Source organism: Wolffia australiana, chromosome 6 (genome assembly GCF_029677425.1).
Source record: "Wolffia australiana isolate 7733 chromosome 6, ASM2967742v1".
Lineage (NCBI taxonomy): Eukaryota > Viridiplantae > Streptophyta > Magnoliopsida > Alismatales > Araceae > Wolffia > Wolffia australiana.
In genome coordinates, this window is record NC_135840.1 from 15,744,473 (window position 1) to 15,761,621 (window position 17,149).

Sequence of the window (17,149 nt, forward strand, 5' to 3'; positions counted from 1 at the left end):
TTTCTCATTCTTTCTCTTTATCTCTCTCTTGCTCTCTCTCTCTCTCTTAGTCTCTCTCCCTGCCTCGATCACTCACTATGCCATCGCTTTGCGTATTTAATATATTTCATCATCCAACTGTCCGTCATTAGTTCCATTTTTTGTGAAAGACTAATTAATGACATAACATGACTGATGACAGATCTGCGACGATGATAAAACATGGGCGGATGATGATTCGTACAAAATGACATGCTGTCGATATATTACTGGATGGAACCGCGTTTAATCAGAAAGCATCATCCATCATTGATCCAACAATCCTAAATAGGTTCATAATCAAATTTATATCATCCATCATAATATACAAGTATTATATTCTAAGATATCTCATTCGTTATAAGCACCATGCACAACACTGTATTAGAATAGCATCATAGTCTAAGATATCTTATTCATCATAAGTATCATGCACATACCTGTGTTATAATAACATCATAGTCTGAGATGTTTTATTCATCATAATATCATGCAAATACCTGTATTATAATAGCATCATAGTCTAAGATATCTTATTCAGCATAAGTATCATGCACTACATGCGTTATAATAGCACCATGATCTAATATATCTTAATCATACCTGTATTGTAATAGCATCATAGTCTAAGATATCTCATTCATCATAAGTACCACACACATACCTGTTTTATGATAGCATCATAGTCTAAGATATCTAAATTCGTCATAAGTACCATGCACATACCTGTATTAGAATAGCATCATAGCCTAAGATATCTCATTCATCATAAGTACCACGCACATACCTGTATTATAATAGCATCGTAGCCTAAGATATCTCATTCATCATAAGTACCACTCACATACCTGTATCATAATAGCATCATAGTCTAAGAAATCTTATTCATCATAGTATCATGCACATACCTGTGTAAAAATATCACCATGGTCTTAGATATCTTAATCATAACTGTATCATAATAGCATCATAGTCTAAGATATCTTATTCATCATAGTATCATGCGCATACCTGTGTTAAAATAGCACCATAGTCTTAGATATCTTAATCATAACTGTATTATAATAGCATCATAATATAATATATCTTATTCATCATACTATCATGCACATACCTGTGTTATAATAGCACCATAGTCTAATATGTCTTAATCATACCTGTATTATAATAGCATCGTAGTCTAAGTTATCTTATTCATCATACTATCATGCACATACCTGTGTTATAATAGCACCATAGTCTACTATATCTTAATCATACCTGTATTATAAAGTATCATAGTATAATACTATAATCCACATACCGGTATCAGCCGTCCCAGTGCCTGCCACGTGGCACACTTCTCTGTTGCATACGCAGATATCTATATATATTCGGAGAACGCATTTTTGAAATTTCGGTTTGCTGAGTTTCCCTAGTTCGCTGTTCTTCGTTGTTCGTCGATGTGGATCGGATTTCGAAGATTTCATAGGTTGAAGATTGGCGGATGATGATCTTCGGATCTGCATTTGCCACCAGATCTGTGGTTTGGTGCTTCGACGGTGAGCGAGCTGGTGGATTTTGAGTTTCCCTAGCTTGTTCTTGTACTTCGCCGGTTTGATTCGAAGTCCGAGGTTCGGAGATCGAAGTTCCATCGGTTGACGATCGGAAGATGGTGATTTTCGCGCTCTGTGGGGGCGAGCTCCGATGGTGCGTGTGGTGACGGATTCTTAGTTTTTCCCTAGTTTGATTTTGTACGTCACTGGTGGTTTTTCGTTGCGTTCTAATATCCCAAAATTTTCATATCAGATAACATCTGCATTTTGTTGTCTTTCTATTGATGTTCCGAGGATTTTCGGCCACTTACCGTTTGTTATTCTACTTAATTTAGCTGACATGATTATGTATTCTATTTTATATTTGAGTTGTTGGTTTTATATGTTTTTGGGATAAAAAATAAAAATTTGATGTAGATACGGGTACCTTCCTGCCGTTACCTCTTCGTGTCGTAGTATTTCTAGAGACCTAGCTTTGATTTATCGTTTTTTCCCATGGGGGATTTTGAAGTGTTTGAGCTTCTAGTTACAACCAAGTGATCGTTTGTTATTTAGTTAATTTTTTTGTATAATTAGATCATCTAATTTATATGTTGTCTGTTCGATTTTATATGTTTTAGGTGAACAAATAGAATCTTAATGTAAATCGGGAGAGGGGCAGTCATGTTGAATAGAATAGCTCCTGTAGGACTCTGGCACTGAATCTGAAATCTCCATGGGAGATGTGAGCTTGGTGAAGCACCTCTGGCAATGGTTGCTGCTGCGGAAGCAAAATTCACTGGGGTTCTTGCTCGGCCATCAATGGCCGTTAATTTTTCGGGGATGTCGGAAGATCGGAAACTTCTTGAAGATGATGCTGGAGCAATGGCGAGGCTGTGTCGCCAGGGGACTCCGGTCCGTCGTTGCTTTGGGCACGGTGGTGATCTTCGTCATTCTGTGGAGCTCTTTTCTCTATTGGACATCGATTGTGTGCTCAGCTTCTGCGTTGATCGTTCTGGTCAGTCCCTCTCAACTGTTAATCCTTCTCCTCTGCATCTGTAATCCTTCTCTTTCTCAGAAAATGCTATGAAAGTCAAACGCTTCTGCAGATTTCTTGTTCATCTTACTCTTATTTAATCTCTAACTCAAACTTGAACTAGTGCCATATTCCTCTCTTACACTGTTTCCCTCTATTACACTGTTATCTACGCCAAAAACATTACCCTGCCAGGAACGGATACAAATTAGAACTCTCAACTCTCCATTCTATTTTCAGGAACAAATAAATCACACTAGGCTTTATCAGCATAGTGCTAACGTCGTGGAATGGATTTCTCAAAAGAATTACCGTCTAGATTTTTTGGTATATTTCTTTTATCAGTTTCAGATCGTTGTTTATGATTATTGACATAGGAAAGACCTATGATTTAACATTGAAAAGAAAATCTTATCCCATTTTTTTGAGAGATCAACCTTTTCCACGCACTTTTGAAACAATACTACATGTAGACGACATCTCTCCTCTTTAAATTGAGGTTATAACAGTGTTCTTTAGATTATCACTCATCTTTTACATTGTGTATATTGTGTTTTGAACTGAATGATGCGGTCTTTGTGGGATTCGCTTCTGCATATGTTTGATGGATGGAGAAATATTTCTCATATTTTGTGTGACATGACATATTTCAAATAGCTGGTACTTGATAATGCTGGTGAGATGAAAAACGAATTGATATTTTGAATCCCAATGGATAATTGGTAGGGGTTGTGCAAAATCCTTCTGGATCAAGATTTATACCTTTATAATGCGTAGCTTGAGACATGTTCCCGAAAATACTAAGTCACAAACAAAAAACATGCATCACCTCAGCATGTTTTTTTGTCGAATCTCAGATCTCCTATCAATTGTAGCTACCACAATATTTTTCTTTAAATAATGTTAGTATTAGGTCTCCTAGCTACACCAAGAAGTGAAAAAGAATGGGATATGTAGAATCAAGAAAATATTTGGTCGACTAGAGGAAGGTAGTTGGGCACTCTGTTTTTCACCATATCATGAATTCATGTTTTCGCTCCGTTCTGTTCAAGAAGTGAAAATGGCCACGACCTTCCATTTATATATTTATCCGTTTGAAAAGATCTTAATGACTTGAACTAGCTTTCACATAGCGTTTACTGATGATGATTAATTTTTTATCGTCATCATCAGCTTCATCGGCCACTTTCCATCTGCTAGGTAAGATTCCTGATGGCTTGGTCTTACTTTCACATTGTGTTGGTCGAGGATAACCAATTCGTGATCGTCATCCATAGGTGATGGTGACAAATTTGCTATTAACTATAGAATGCCAAGGCTAGGGAATGGCAATGAAGATGACAGAAATTTTGTATAATGATGACGATGTCGATGACAAATTTCTTCATTGACAGTTCGATGATGATGAATATTATCATCATCGTTCACCCATCATCATTCGGAGGCCTTCTTTTACAGTCAGAATCGAGAATCTAAGTGGAACTCATAATTTTGACCTCAAAGCTGAACCGTACGTTAAGTATTAACAATTTTTGGAAGATATCTGTTCTTTTGCTTCATTATTGCATTGTCTGAATGTATTTTGAGAGACTCAACAATGCTAACTCTTTTGTTTTATGCAGGGCATTGTTCAATATTTGGGTCATGCATCTGGGATCTTCGTCATTGTGCTCTTTGGACTTTTGACAGTGTGGATCTATGGGTACCTCTGGGTCGCGGGGATGCTATTTATAGCTGGAAGTACGCCCATCTTTAGTTTCTCTGTATAAGCTCTTCTATGAAATAGATAAAAGACTATAATTTGACCATGGTCTTTTTGAAGTCAAACCAATTGCGGTAGCCCATTTGTAATGTTTTTGGAGGTAAATTTCGTAATGTTTTGCCGATGATCCTAGTTTCCTCTGAATTCTCGGTAATTTCATCGAGTTTGACTTTTCACATCAGTATTTTTCGCCAGAAGGACGCGATTTTTGTTCTTTTTGTGAAGGTGTTGCGCTAGATGAATTAAGAAATTGTAATTTGACCAACCCTTTAAAATGAAACAGAGTACAATGGTTCATTTTATTTTATTTAGAGCTAATTTCTTAGTTTTGTGGAGGATCGTACATAACACCGGATTCTTGGTCCAATCATCGAGTCTAATGTTTGATGAGTATTATTTTGTAACCGGAAGTAGGCCCATCTGTAGTTCTTCTAAAACTCTTCCGTTAGATGAATGAATTGGGATTCTGTTTGAAATAAAAAATCGCGAAGTAAAGGTTAAATCCAAAGTTGAATTTCTTTTCGAGAAGGTCATATTAAAATTATTGTTATTTTGATGAATAATAGTCGTTAGATTTACAATCTTCCATTTGATAAAAAAACAAATATAAATTTAACCATGACTTATCTAATTGTCATAAAAAATATGTAATCCAGCCTTATCCCTGGATTTTTTTTTGACTTTTTTAGGTTATTTGCTGTGCTTGAGCCGGGCGCGGGCACTAGTCCTCTTCATATCTGTATATTGTGTCTATTCTGTTTATACCCGAGCTGGATGGATCGGAATTTTCTTAACTGCAAACCTGGCCGCACTTTCCAATGATCTCCTAGTTGGTTTTCTCCAAGGTTATGAACAGGCTAGCAAGGCTACCCTGGATGAAGAGACCAAGGCACAGGATCCCCCGGTCACCGAAGACAGTGATATTCCTTCGCAGTCTGATGGTGCCAACTCGGCTAAACCCTGCATAAAACCCTGTGTCAAAGACGCTATTAAGGAGAAGACCTGCTCTCCAATCAACTTGGCGAAGTCTGAGCTTGGTCCGCAGGAGGAGATGAAAAGAATAATGAGAAGCTTGAACCACTACGAGACCCTGTGCGTTTTTCAAACCCCAGCGGCCATCGATCTCACTACACTGAAAAAGGAGTACCGACGAAAGGTTATCTCTTTTTATTCCCAAGCGTTTTATCTTGGCTCAGTATCGTTAATTGCTTGGGAAAAAAAACTTAGGCTGTGCTGGTCCACCCTGATAAGAACATGGGAAACTCTCTGGCGTGCGAGTCATTTAAGAAACTCCAGACTGCGTACGAGGTGGAAGCCCTGGTTCATGAACATTTTTGTCCCCCAGCTGAGTTTCTTTCACCTTGACTCGGCTGTGGCGGTTGCAGGTTCTCGCAGACCCAGAAAAGAGAAGGGTTTATGACGAGCAGTTGTGGAAGGAGAGATTTGAGAATGGCTTTGAGACGCCTCGTTCTTCGTCCCATCAGGTATGCTCCTTTCTTTTCCCTAGGCTTGGATTAAATTCTGCAAGGTTATCCGGTGGATAAAGAATAGGAGGCATTTTAGTAAATTAGAATCCTCAGGAAGTAATAATGTAGCAAACGACTCAGGGTGTGTGTTGGGTTTGTCGCCAATGATGACAATGAGAAAAATTCTTCAAAATCATCATCCAGTTTCGATTTCTTCAAAAAATAAATCATAATCCAGTTTCAAAGAGCCGCCATTGTCATCTTCATCCATCGGTTTCCAAACTAAGATAAGAGCATTTAGTTATTTTGTCGAATTGTCGTTACCCATTTTTCAATAGACGTCATTTATGAAGACGATGGCAAAATTCAAGAGCATCTTTCCACTCCTCACATCATTTTTCTAGAGGATTTTCTTGGAAAAACATTTTTAAAAGCGTCGTCATTGTCATCCCTAAATTTTTAAAAGCGTCTTCGTTAAGTCCAGTTTGAAGAAAATTTCTTTAAAAAAAAAGGTCACGAAGAAAATAAATGCCAGATTAGTTCATAATAACCTCAGTGCAAAGGTTCTTATTTTCTTCATTCACATATTCTGAATTGACTTCGTAACCTCCGTCATTTATTTCATTTGTCATAACCTCATTAATTAATGGTTAGTCTTTTTCTTTCTTCCGAATTCTTCGTAACCTACCGTCATTTATTTCATTTGTCATAACCTCATTAATTAATGGTTAGTCTTCACCTTCGTTTACTTCGTAACGTTTATCAGCTCCTTAGAAAGTAATGTCTCACAAATTTTTGTGCTAGTAGGAGCTTTTGATATAGTTTGCTTCCTTCATTTTTCCTATTTTGATGCCACTCTATATTGGTAAAACAGCAGGGAACGGAGTATCAGTCCGAGGAATCGAGGCGGATAGAGTGTACAAAGTGTGGGAATATCCATATTTGGATATGCACCAATAGAATCAAATCCAGGGCCAGATGGTGCCAGGTCTGAGCCTTAGAAGAATTTAAGAAGGGAATTCGGACTTTTAACGTTTATTTTTTCCCGGTTTTCTTATTGACGTTTGATCAGGACTGCTGCCAGTATCATCCGGCGAGTAATGGAGATGGGTGGGTTGAGTTGGGGAGTTCCCCATTTGATTCAGGACATGGAAAGGTAAGACCTTTCCTCACTCAATTTATATTCCATAATCAAATACTTTATCTTCATCTGATTTTTCAAGACTTTAATATCTGTTGTTTTTGAGTTGAATCAAAATTTCTTGCTCAAGTATTCTTCTCCGGGGATTTTTTTGTCATTCATGCCTTTATTTGACATTAAAAGCCGAAAATCCATTCCTTTTTTGTCACTTTTGCTGAAATTTCTTCATTTTATATTTTGCCCTTTTCTTTTAAAATCCTGCGAGGATCATCATGAAATCCGGGTCTTGCCTTTTTTTTTTTTAAATCATATTATTTTCCGTAGGTGGAGATTCCCAGGGCCTTCGTCTGCGCGGAGAGCAAGATATTCGACGTATCTGAGTGGGCCATATGCCAGGTCAGCCATCTCTATCTCTCTCTCTAGGCTTATGCATATGTCCATCTCTCTCTCTCTCTCTAGAACTAGTTGTGTTTGGGGTTGCAGGGGATGGCATGCCGGCCGAACACGCACAGACCGACGTTTCAGGTGAGCATGGTGGGGCCCATGGGGCTGGATGCGGAGATGGTGTCGGAGGAAGAGGAGGAATTTGAGTTATGGTTCCAGGAGGCGCTGGCAGCGGGGCTCTTCTCGGAGCCCCCCCGTCGACGGAAGAGCTGGAGCCCCTTCAAGATCGCCCCCAAAGGCACTCTTCTCCGCCACATTCGCCGCTTCTCCTGATGAAGAAGCTAGAAGAAGAAGAAGCTGGAAAGAGAGAGAATGAAAAAGAGGAAGCTGGAGAGAGAGAGAGAATGAAAAAAGAAGAAGCTGGAGAGAGAGAGAATGGAGCAAGAGAAGCTGGAAAGAGAGAGAATGAAAAAGAAGAAGCTGGAGAGAGAGAATGAAAAAGAAGAAGCTGGAGAGAGAGAATGAAAAAGAAGAAGCTGGAGGGAGAGAATGAAGCTGAAGAAAAAGCTCTAGAGAGAGAATGAAGCAGAAGAAACTGGAGAGAGCAAATGAAGCATAAGAAGATGCTGGAGAGGGAGAGAATGGAGAAGAGAAAGCTAGAGAGAGAATGAAAAAGGAGAGGAAGCTAGTGAGAGAATGAAGAAGAAGCTGGAGAGAGAGAATGAAAAAGGAGAGGAAGCTAGTGAGAGAATGAAGAAGAAGAAGCTGGAGAGAGAGAATGAGAAAGGAGAGGAAGCTAGTGAGAGAATGAAGAAGAAGGAAAGGAAGTGGAAGAAGCTAGAGAGTGAGAACAAAGGAGACGAAGATGCCAGAAGAAGCTAGAAGAAAAAGAAGAAGCTTGAGGGAGACTAGAAGCAACAAGAAGCTCCAAGAAGCAAGAGGAAGGTAGAAGAAAAAAGATTCTAGTAGATGATAGAAGGTAGAAGAAGGTAGAAGAAGCTAAGATGAAAAAGAGGAAACAATTCTGTATATAAGCCCACGACGAGCCAAAAGATAATCCTTCCCTGGCCAAAGTTGTGGTCCGTATATATATGCATTCATTTTTCTCTAATTTTCCATGCAGGGAGGAGATTGGGCCCCCCAGTCTCATGGACTGATGGCTCGTCACATTTCAGTCAGTCATCTGTCATAGAGTCTGCAGTTATGCCCTGTCTAAGTCCAAGGGATGGACCAATCACGGGCCGCAAGGGATGGCCTAACATTCGCTCCACCTACTCCTTGCGCGGGGGAAGCAAATGGCGAGCCCCGTGCCTGACTCTAGACTCGAGTCCCCATGCGGGACGGCCCAGGGCACGGAGGCCTTCTATCTACTCCTATTCCGAGGTCAGGACGAATGACTAGCGGCAAAACAGATGGTGGGCCCCATGCCCGACTCTGGACTCGAGAACCCCTGTGAGGCGGGCCAGGGTACAGAGGCCTTTTATCTGCTCCCATTCTGAGGTCAAGACGAATGACTAACGACAAAACGGATGGTGGGCCCCATGCCCGACTCTAGACTCGAGAACCCTTGCGAGGCGGGCCAGGGTACAGAGCCCTTTTATCTACTCCCATTCCAAGGTCAGGACGAATGACTGATGACGATAAGAGACGAAATAGAAGATGGACGCCGTGCCCGGGCACGAAGTCTTTCTTTCCTCTCCGGTTCCGAGGTCAAGACTATAGTGCAGGGACGCGGATGGGACGGTAATTTCGTCCATGGACGGGAAAAATCATCCTGTCCAGGACTTCGGACGATTGACGGGACGAAGAATCATCCGCCCGTTCCCATACGGGACGATTGCTTCGTCTATGGACGAAATAACTGTCCCATCTGGGCCTTGGACGGGGGACGGGACGGTTCTTTCGTCCTGTGGGAGTATAGTATGCGACTGACAGGTCCAGCTGTCCTATGCACTTGCTGCGCCACGCGTCAATTTCTGAGTGGTCTAATGCTGACGCACGTCCTGTTTCTCTCGGGGCGTCGGACGGGACGAGAATTTCTTGGACGGGACGTGGGCAAAAAAAATGGGACGGGACGATCTAGACGAAGCTCTAAAAATGGGGACGTAAGACGGGGCGATCTTCATCCCGTCCCGTCTATCGTCCACGTCCCAGATGGATGACGGATGACGGAACGAGACAGGGGGAAAGGGATGACAGGCATTTAATCCCACATTCTAATAAACATGGTTATGATTGGTTCCCTTAAATCCTCCATATCTGCAACGAGGGGGGAGGGGGGGGAGGATAAGGCAGAGGGCAGTGCAATGGCGGAGGAGCTCTCCGAAGGCGACTGGCTATGGCGGAGGAGCACTCCAGGGGGCACATCGGCCAGTGCCTTAGCCGGATTCTCGCGCGGCGGGGCGACGCGGCGGCGTTCGTCTCTCTCGAGAGCGGAGCGGCGAGGACGGGGGCGGAGTTCGTCAATGGCGTACTCTCCCTGTCCCGCGCCATCTCCTCCCTCGGCATCGGCAAAGGCCACGTTGTCGCCATCGCCGCCTTCAACAGGTTCTGCATTGCCCCACCAGAACCCTAATTTCTTCTATTCTGGCTTTGAAAATTGTCTCTTTTTTGATTGGGGTTTCTCTGCAGCGATTGGTTCTTGGAGTGGATTCTTGCTCTCACGCTCGTCGGTGGCATTCCGGCGCCGTTGAACTACCGCTGGGTGAGTTTTTGGTTCTGGGAAGAAGAATGGGGAACGGGGGGGGAACGGAATTCTGGTTTTTCATGGAGGGAACGCAAGCTGGTTTGTGGTTTTGTGCTGGGGTCAGGAAGGATGACTAATGATGGATTGGATGACTGATAATTGAGCAGATGGATGGAACAGATGACATCAGGGCGATTCAAAATAGACTAATTAAGTTGCATTTGATGATCGGATGGAATAAAATCTGGTAGGTGGTTTGTTCTGGTTCTGTTCTGGGGTCAGGATGGATGACTGATGATGGACTGGATTCTGGCCCGTCCTGTTTGCTATCTGTCATCGTGCCTAATTAAGCCAGTTTGGGACGGATCGAATGGAACTGGATATACTGTTTGCTCAGTCTCGATCTCGGGGCTTGTCGCGTCATTCGGTTCATGTCTGAGGGGTTGGATGGAACAGATGACAGAAGGGCGATTAAAATAGACTAATTAAGTGGTGTTTGATGACCTGATGGAACACAATCTGGCAAGTGGTTTGTTCTGGTTCTGTTCTGGGTCAGGGCGGATGACTGATGATGGACCTGATCGTGCCTAATTGAGCCAGTTTGGGACGGATGGGACCGAATTGGATAGGCTGTCAGCTCAGTCTCGATCTCCGGGCTTGTCGCGTCATTTGGTTCATGTCTGAGGGGTTGGATGGAACAGATGACATCAGGGTGATTCAAAATAGTCTAATTAAGTGCCATTTGATGACCAGATGGAATAAAATCTGGTAGGTGGTTTGTTCCAGTTCTGTTCTGGGGTCAGGACGGATGACTGATGAGGGATAGAATTCTGGCCCGTTCTGTTTGTTATCTGTTGTCGCACCTAACGGGTGGGTATGGTTTGGGGAAGTATGTCAGACAACGGTTCGGGACAGATGGAATGGGACTGAATAAGCCATTGACTCAGTCTTGATCTCGGGGCTTGTCACGTCATTTCGTTCATGTTTGAGGGTTGATTGGAACAAATGACAGCAGGGTGATTAAAAATAGACTAATTGAGTGGTGTCTGATGACTGGATGGAACATAATCTGGTAAGTGGTTTGTTCCATTTTCCTTCTGGGCTCAGGATGGATGACTGATGATGGATTGGATTCCAGCCTGTTCCATTGCCATCCGTCTTGGCCCCTCATGGTTGAGTAAGGTTTGGGCCTGGACGATGGGCAACGGTTTGAGACAGATGGAAGGGGGCTGAACTGGCCTTCCGTTCAGTTTTTCATCATTGGGCTTGTCAAAGTGGATGATGAGGTGAACTTATTCAGGGTGATAAAAAATAGACTAATGGATTGGTGTTTGATTATTGAACAGTAAGGGCTTTTTTTCTGTTCCTGTTTAGAGGCCAGGATGGATGACTGATGATGGATTGGACTACAGGCAACAGTTTGAGATGGATGTAAGGGAGCTATGGGCCTTCCATTCTGTCATCCATCTCTGGGCTTGTCAAAATGGATGATGATGCAGGGCTTGATCATGGAATGGTATGGACTTGGGGTCATTCCCTTACAGTTCTGAGGTCAGAATGGAAGATTGATGATGGATTGGATTCCACACACTTCTGGTTGCAATCCACTCTGTTACAGTTCTGGAGTACTTAGCTTTTATAGCTTCTTCTTCCTGGCTGCTTTGCTCATGTTTGGTTGGTGGGTGGTGTTGCAGAGCAAGGAGGAAGCGAGGGAGGCTGTGGCAGGGGTGGAGCCAGTGGCTTTGGTGGTGGATGAGGGTTGTCGGCGATGGGCATCGGAGCTTGGAGATGGCTCTGTGACCTCCTTGCAGTGGTGTTTTCTAATGGGAGAGGCCCCTCGATGTCTCTATGGCCCTGACTCTGGTAAGCCGATCTCTTCTCCATATCCAGCTGCAAAGAAAAGTTGTAGAAGATAAAGTCAACTTGGCCAAGATCAGATTGACTGAGTCAACTTGGCTAAGATGGCCGATTGACTGATTCGGCCTTCTCAATCCGATTGGCCAATTAAATCATTAAACCCATTTTAAAAATGAGTTATGTGTTGTAGAATCTAGCCATCTACCTGGATCAGCTGAGTCGCTTTGAATTTTTTTTGGATTGATTGTTTGTCCTGACTGAACCTTACGATCCAACCATGATCACGCCAAACACTATTGTCCTCTTATCGTTCATGCTGCCCGACTGGTATTTGCATGAAACCTCCTCCTCTGAAGAAAAGCCAACTTCTGGGTCATCAACGTTGGTAGTATATTTTCTTTCTCAATCGCCGAAAAGTAATTCTGTGGATGCTTGATAGGTTGAATGCCCCATTTTTACTTATCGACACCTCATATTATGTCAATCTTTCCTCTCCGATGTTTAATTGCCAAAATTTTTGGTAATGAGCATCTAAAGTATCGTCAAATTTGCTTAGATGTCATAGGAGGCGTAACCATGTCCTAGACTTGGTGTTTGAGAGTTTGGGATTGGAGTTGACGTGGATACTCATTATTTTGTCAGAGTATTAAACTCGGGTGGGATAGGCAATTCTTTGTGAGTTGTTTTTTTTTCAGTAATAAAATGGTACATGAATTGACTATCATCAGGGTATAACCGAATCCCTTGCATTTATGTTTAGGGCTGGAGCAGTACGTTTTGAGGGAACCGATGGATGATCCAACCATTCATTATATCTGGGCACCAGAGGATATAGCCTTGATATGCTTCACCTCGGGTAAGAGTTCTTCTCTTGACTTTATCCTAACGATTTTTTTTTAGGATGATCCTGTCTAACATTATCCAACCTTTCCCACGCGGTCAGTGCATAGAATTCTTCCATGCACTGACAATTTTTTTGTCAGTGCATTAAAGGAAGACACTTTTTTCCAGCCCTAAACGCCTCCTCACTTCTTAGGGTCCCCACTTTAATCCTGTATTTTACGAAAATTACTCGCAGGAACCACTGGAAGGCCTAAAGGAGTCGCATTAAGCCACATGTCTCTGATTATCCAGTCTTATGCTAAAATTGCTATTGTCGGTTATACAGAGGATGATGTATATTCCTCACGCTTACTCTCATATGCCCTTTTTCTACGAATTATGATGTTCATTCATCTTTAACTTTCTAATTTCCTTTCTTACAGATATATCTGCATACGGCTCCCCTATGTCATATTGGCGGTATTTCTTCCGCTATTGCTTTACTAATGGTTGGTGGTTGCCATGTTTTCCAACCCAAATTTGATGCAAGATTAACCCTTCAATCAATCGAAGAGTTTCAAGTTACATCTTTGATTACTGTTCCTACAATGATCTCTTCTTTGGCATCGTTGATGAGGTATGATTCTCATTAATCTTTATAGCCACCACATGTAGGAAAAGGGAGGTGACATTTTTCTTAAAAATGCCGTCAAAACCAGTAAATAATATAATTTTTTCCTGGCGTACAGAATTCTTCATAATAATATATTGTTTCTGAAACAGTGACATGTGAGGACATTCCAGTGAAACTAAGGAATGCCACCGTGAGTAATTATGAAAATTTGTGAGAAAGTTTACGGATAATTCATACAAATGCCCAAGATAATACATAAATCTTCATATTGCATCTGGTAATTTTCTTATCACCCTGATGCTCAAATATGTACTTTTCATAAGTCAGGAAGGAAGATGAGTGGGCAGGCGGAAAATCGGTGATCAAAGTTCTCAATGGCGGGGGCAGTCTCTCTCATGATCTCATCTCTGCTGCTGTACTCATGTTTCCCCGCGCAAAACTCATTTCCGCTTATGGTAAATTTTATGGGCTCATTGAAAAATATATCAAACCAATTCTATCATATAAAATGTAAATAGCTCATGATGTTTAACCCATTAGGTTTTTTTTTGCAGGTATGACTGAAGCGTGTTCTTCTCTTACATTCACGACCCTTCATGACCCATCATCACCCCTGGTTGAAACTACTTCTTCTGAGAAAGTTCAAGGCACACCTGGTTTTGGGCCTCATGAATTCAAGGGAATCTGTGTTGGCATGCCTCCCATTCATGTTGAACTATGCATTGAGGGCAACATCGCCAGGAGCTCTTGTCCGGTTGTTGGTAGGATTCTGAGTAGGGGGCCCCATTTAATGGTTCGCTATTGGAGCAGTGATAAAGTGAAGGCCCCTAATTGGGTAAAAGGTGGCTGGTTAGACACAGGAGAGATTGGATGGATCGATGGCAATGGCCAGCTATGGCTTGTGGGCCGTAATAATAGTCGGATTAAAAGTGGGGGAGAAAATGTTTACCCTGAAGAGGTACTGCTTTATATAAATTATTAGTGTCTTTTATCTACAGTTTTTCGCCTTCTTCTTGCCTTTAGTGAGTGTTTGCTGTTATACGTCTTCACCAGGATGACGATGGTGATGACCATGACAATGATGAGGACGACGATGATGACAGCAATTTTTTCTCATCATTGCCTCTCATTGTTCTCCTTCTGTAATCCTCATTCAGGTGACAGGATATGACAATATGATCATCATCTTCATTTATCTGTCACCCGGATGCTGATCACAAAATCGGCACCATCACTCAAGCTAGGAACAATGATGAATGAAGGTTCTGGATGAGGATCCCCGTCTCCTGTGAGGGCCATATTTTTCATTCGTGGAAAGATGGTTTCCCTTTATATAGGTGTAGTCCTTCCCTTATATTTAGGTTGGCTGAGATATGTCTCCATTAATATTTACTGTGCCTAAACTTCCGATTTTTTTTTTAGTTAGGTGCTTTGTCATAAGTGAAGTTAATGAAATCATCTATGAACAAAAAATATGGTTTTGTTATCGATCCTGATCGGCCGCCTCGAGACCATGTAGAGTAAAGTGATCAGGCAAAGAACTTGTTCAAAGATGTAACTGGTTGGGTAGAAGCCGAATTTAGCAAAGTGATGGATCAAAGAGCTTATTCAAAGATTTTATTGGCCAAGTCTGCCACAAGAGGATTAAACAACCCAGAGTCGACAATGAGTCAAGTAAGTCAGCTGATAGAAAGTCAGATCAAGTTTTGGTTTGATCTACTTTGATTACATCAATCGCTTATCCTGACTTGACTTTCTTGTTTCATCTTGATTGGGCCGAACCCTGCAAAAGTTTCATCAACCTGTGTAAAATAGAGAAAGACATACCCTAAGAGCAATTTATATGCCTTCAAATCAGATCAGATTTAGGTTTGATCTGATTGATATCTGGTCGGTTTAATTGGTTGTCCTGAGTTGACGTTCGAGTCATGATCAATCCAAACCCAACAAAAATATCATCAATATGTGGAAAGGAGATTAAGACATCTAGATAGCAATTTACATGCCTTCTATTTATTACTATTCATTCCACATTATTAACTTTATGAATATTTCTTTGTTTTTATATGACAGGTGGAGGCCGTTCTTCTTCAACACCCTGGTGTTTCATCTGTGATTGTAGTTGGGATCCCAGATAACCATTTTTCAGAGGTTGTTACTGCTTGTATCCGCATCAAAGAGGGATGGAAGTGGGTTGATAATGGGTATACTCCAAGGGAGAGCAACCAACTGTCTTCGAAAATCCTTCAAACCCACTGCAGGGAGATGCGCTTGTCAAGGTAAAAAGACTGATGAAAATGCTCGTACTTAACTAAAATTATGAAAAAAATATGCTTTGACCACAACAGGAAATGCTACTGCTGCTCTTAAATAGCGAATGGTACATGATGATAGAGTTGGCAGTCGAGTGAACAATGACTCTTGGACGGTGGCAACGAGGATGACGTATAGAAAATTGTCACCAATGGCTTAATGTCGAGTATGATGATGATGAACTCATCATCATCATCTTGACTGATGCGGGAACCTTATTCTGGAGAATCTCCACTTCTGGGGAAGGATGATGAGTTTGTCATGTCATTGTCATTCATAAATTTTTTCATCATCATCGTTATCTGTGTTACACTTGAACCAGAAATGGTGACAGTAATCATTTGTCTTGATCTTAGTGGTAGTGGAAACTTACTTTGGGCTCTTTCAGAGGGAACACTGAGTTTGTTTTGCTTTTCAGCTTTAAGGTACCCAGGATCTTCATGTTATGGGACAAGCGGTTTCCATGCACTTCGTCTGGGAAGCTGAAGAGAGCAGAGGTGAGAAATGAAGCCATCTCTTATTTGAGATTTCTACCCAGCAGTTTATAATTTTATAAGTTATAACCTGGACGAAAATTTTGTTTCTTTAGTTTTCAGTTCATAAGTTTATGTTAGGGGGCAGAACCTTTTTTTCATCATGCTGCTACAGTGCAAAAGCTTGTCATCATTTACATGTACCATATTATGTGGCATGAGACATGAATGCTAGTCATAATTTTGGCTTTGTAACTCTCTGAATTCTTCCTTCCAAAGTAATTTGGAAGAGCTTGTCGGGATGAATCTTTTTTTTTTTAAATCATTGTAATTCAACGATTAGTAGAATGCTGGATTTTTGGCTTTGAATGATAATAAATAAAGTTACTTTCGTCCCTTAATGTTGACATATACTTGCAATGTTTTAATGGCCTGTCTTCCCATGGCTGTCTTTAGGATTATCTTTGTCTCCTATAAGATAGTGCTATTCTACTTGGATTAGAAAAAATGATATTGTCCTGTCAGTGAACATTTTTGCAAAACCATTTTCTTGAGTGGCTGCTTGACTGTTTCCCTCTGCTTACAAAAGTCATCGTTAGATAAAACTAGGTATAGTTTTTCTTCTCGTGCTCAAGGTTACGGAGTCAAAAGGTTATGTTATTTTCAATACCTGGTTACTCTAAGGTTACCTGGTCACTCTTAGATCTACATTTGTTACAAATTCAAAGCAGTTTTGAAAGAAATAAACTCAAGTAGTTTTTCCAGATTACAACTTGGATGGCTGTTGAAGAGTGGTCCAATAACTTATGACCTCATGGATTTAGAGGTATTCAAACCCCTGGTGTAGCAGCCAAGGATTAGTTCAATCCATTAGGTTAATTAACATTCTTCTCCTAAAGCCATCATTGCCCTTATAGCCCTTATTAATTTGTCTCCCAGATCCAATAATATATATATATATATACATATAAGTTAAAGAGTTATTGAAACAAAACAGAGGTTCTCCTTGGTGGGCTGGGAGCACATAAAAGCATTCCCTCTGT

General features: G+C 41.3%; 2 protein-coding genes across 8 annotated transcripts; both read left to right on the forward strand.

Moving 5' to 3' along the window:
- The first annotated feature begins 1,407 nt into the window (after positions 1-1,407).
- Positions 1,408-8,432, forward strand: LOC144704817 (uncharacterized). 5 transcript variants are annotated; one of them, XM_078577359.1, is made up of 10 exons: positions 1,408-1,707; positions 2,174-2,550; positions 4,191-4,308; positions 5,020-5,486; positions 5,558-5,638; positions 5,716-5,814; positions 6,671-6,784; positions 6,881-6,952; positions 7,262-7,333; positions 7,421-8,432. In XM_078577359.1, exons 2-10 carry the CDS (start codon positions 2,269-2,271, stop codon positions 7,652-7,654), a joined length of 1,539 nt encoding a protein of 512 aa, XP_078433485.1. In that variant the 5' UTR covers positions 1,408-1,707; positions 2,174-2,268; the 3' UTR covers positions 7,655-8,432. The 5 variants fall into 5 exon arrangements, with proteins under 5 accessions (XP_078433485.1, XP_078433484.1, XP_078433486.1 ...); XM_078577358.1 differs by having other exon boundaries at positions 6,674-6,784; positions 6,869-6,952; XM_078577360.1 differs by having other exon boundaries at positions 6,674-6,784.
- Positions 8,433-9,587: 1,155 nt separating this feature from the next.
- On the forward strand, positions 9,588-16,364 carry AAE14 (acyl-activating enzyme 14). Of its 3 annotated transcripts, none has more exons than XR_013581907.1 (10): positions 9,588-9,868; positions 9,953-10,025; positions 11,702-11,870; positions 12,625-12,720; positions 12,943-13,040; positions 13,130-13,323; positions 13,648-13,775; positions 13,875-14,278; positions 14,840-14,994; positions 15,394-15,534. XR_013581907.1 is itself a non-coding variant. In XM_078577354.1 (10 exons), the coding sequence occupies exons 1-10, from the start codon at positions 9,660-9,662 to the stop codon at positions 16,179-16,181; spliced, it is 1,707 nt and encodes a 568-aa protein (XP_078433480.1). In that variant the 5' UTR covers positions 9,590-9,659; the 3' UTR covers positions 16,182-16,364. The 3 variants fall into 3 exon arrangements, 2 of the variants coding, with proteins under 2 accessions (XP_078433481.1, XP_078433480.1); XM_078577354.1 differs by lacking the exon at positions 14,840-14,994 and adding an exon at positions 16,052-16,364 and having other exon boundaries at positions 9,590-9,868; positions 15,394-15,599; XM_078577355.1 differs by lacking the exon at positions 15,394-15,534 and having other exon boundaries at positions 9,589-9,868; positions 14,743-14,881.
- The last annotated feature ends 785 nt before the right edge of the window (positions 16,365-17,149 follow it).

Bases quoted from the DNA above. Each gene is read 5' to 3' on its own strand.
- LOC144704817 (XM_078577356.1), top strand. From the start codon at position 2,269: ATGGGAGATGTGAGCTTGGTGAAGCACCTCTGGCAATGGTTGCTGCTG. The intron at 5,639-5,715 runs GTGGAAGCCCTG...TGGCGGTTGCAG, and splicing joins AACTCCAGACTGCGTACGAG to GTTCTCGCAGACCCAGAAAA. The intron at 6,953-7,261 runs GTAAGACCTTTC...TATTTTCCGTAG, and splicing joins TTGATTCAGGACATGGAAAG to GTGGAGATTCCCAGGGCCTT.
- AAE14 (XM_078577354.1), top strand. From the start codon at position 9,660: ATGGCGGAGGAGCACTCCAGGGGGCACATCGGCCAGTGCCTTAGCCGG. The intron at 13,041-13,129 runs GTATATTCCTCA...CCTTTCTTACAG, and splicing joins TCGGTTATACAGAGGATGAT to ATATATCTGCATACGGCTCC. The intron at 14,279-15,393 runs GTACTGCTTTAT...TTTATATGACAG, and splicing joins AAAATGTTTACCCTGAAGAG to GTGGAGGCCGTTCTTCTTCA.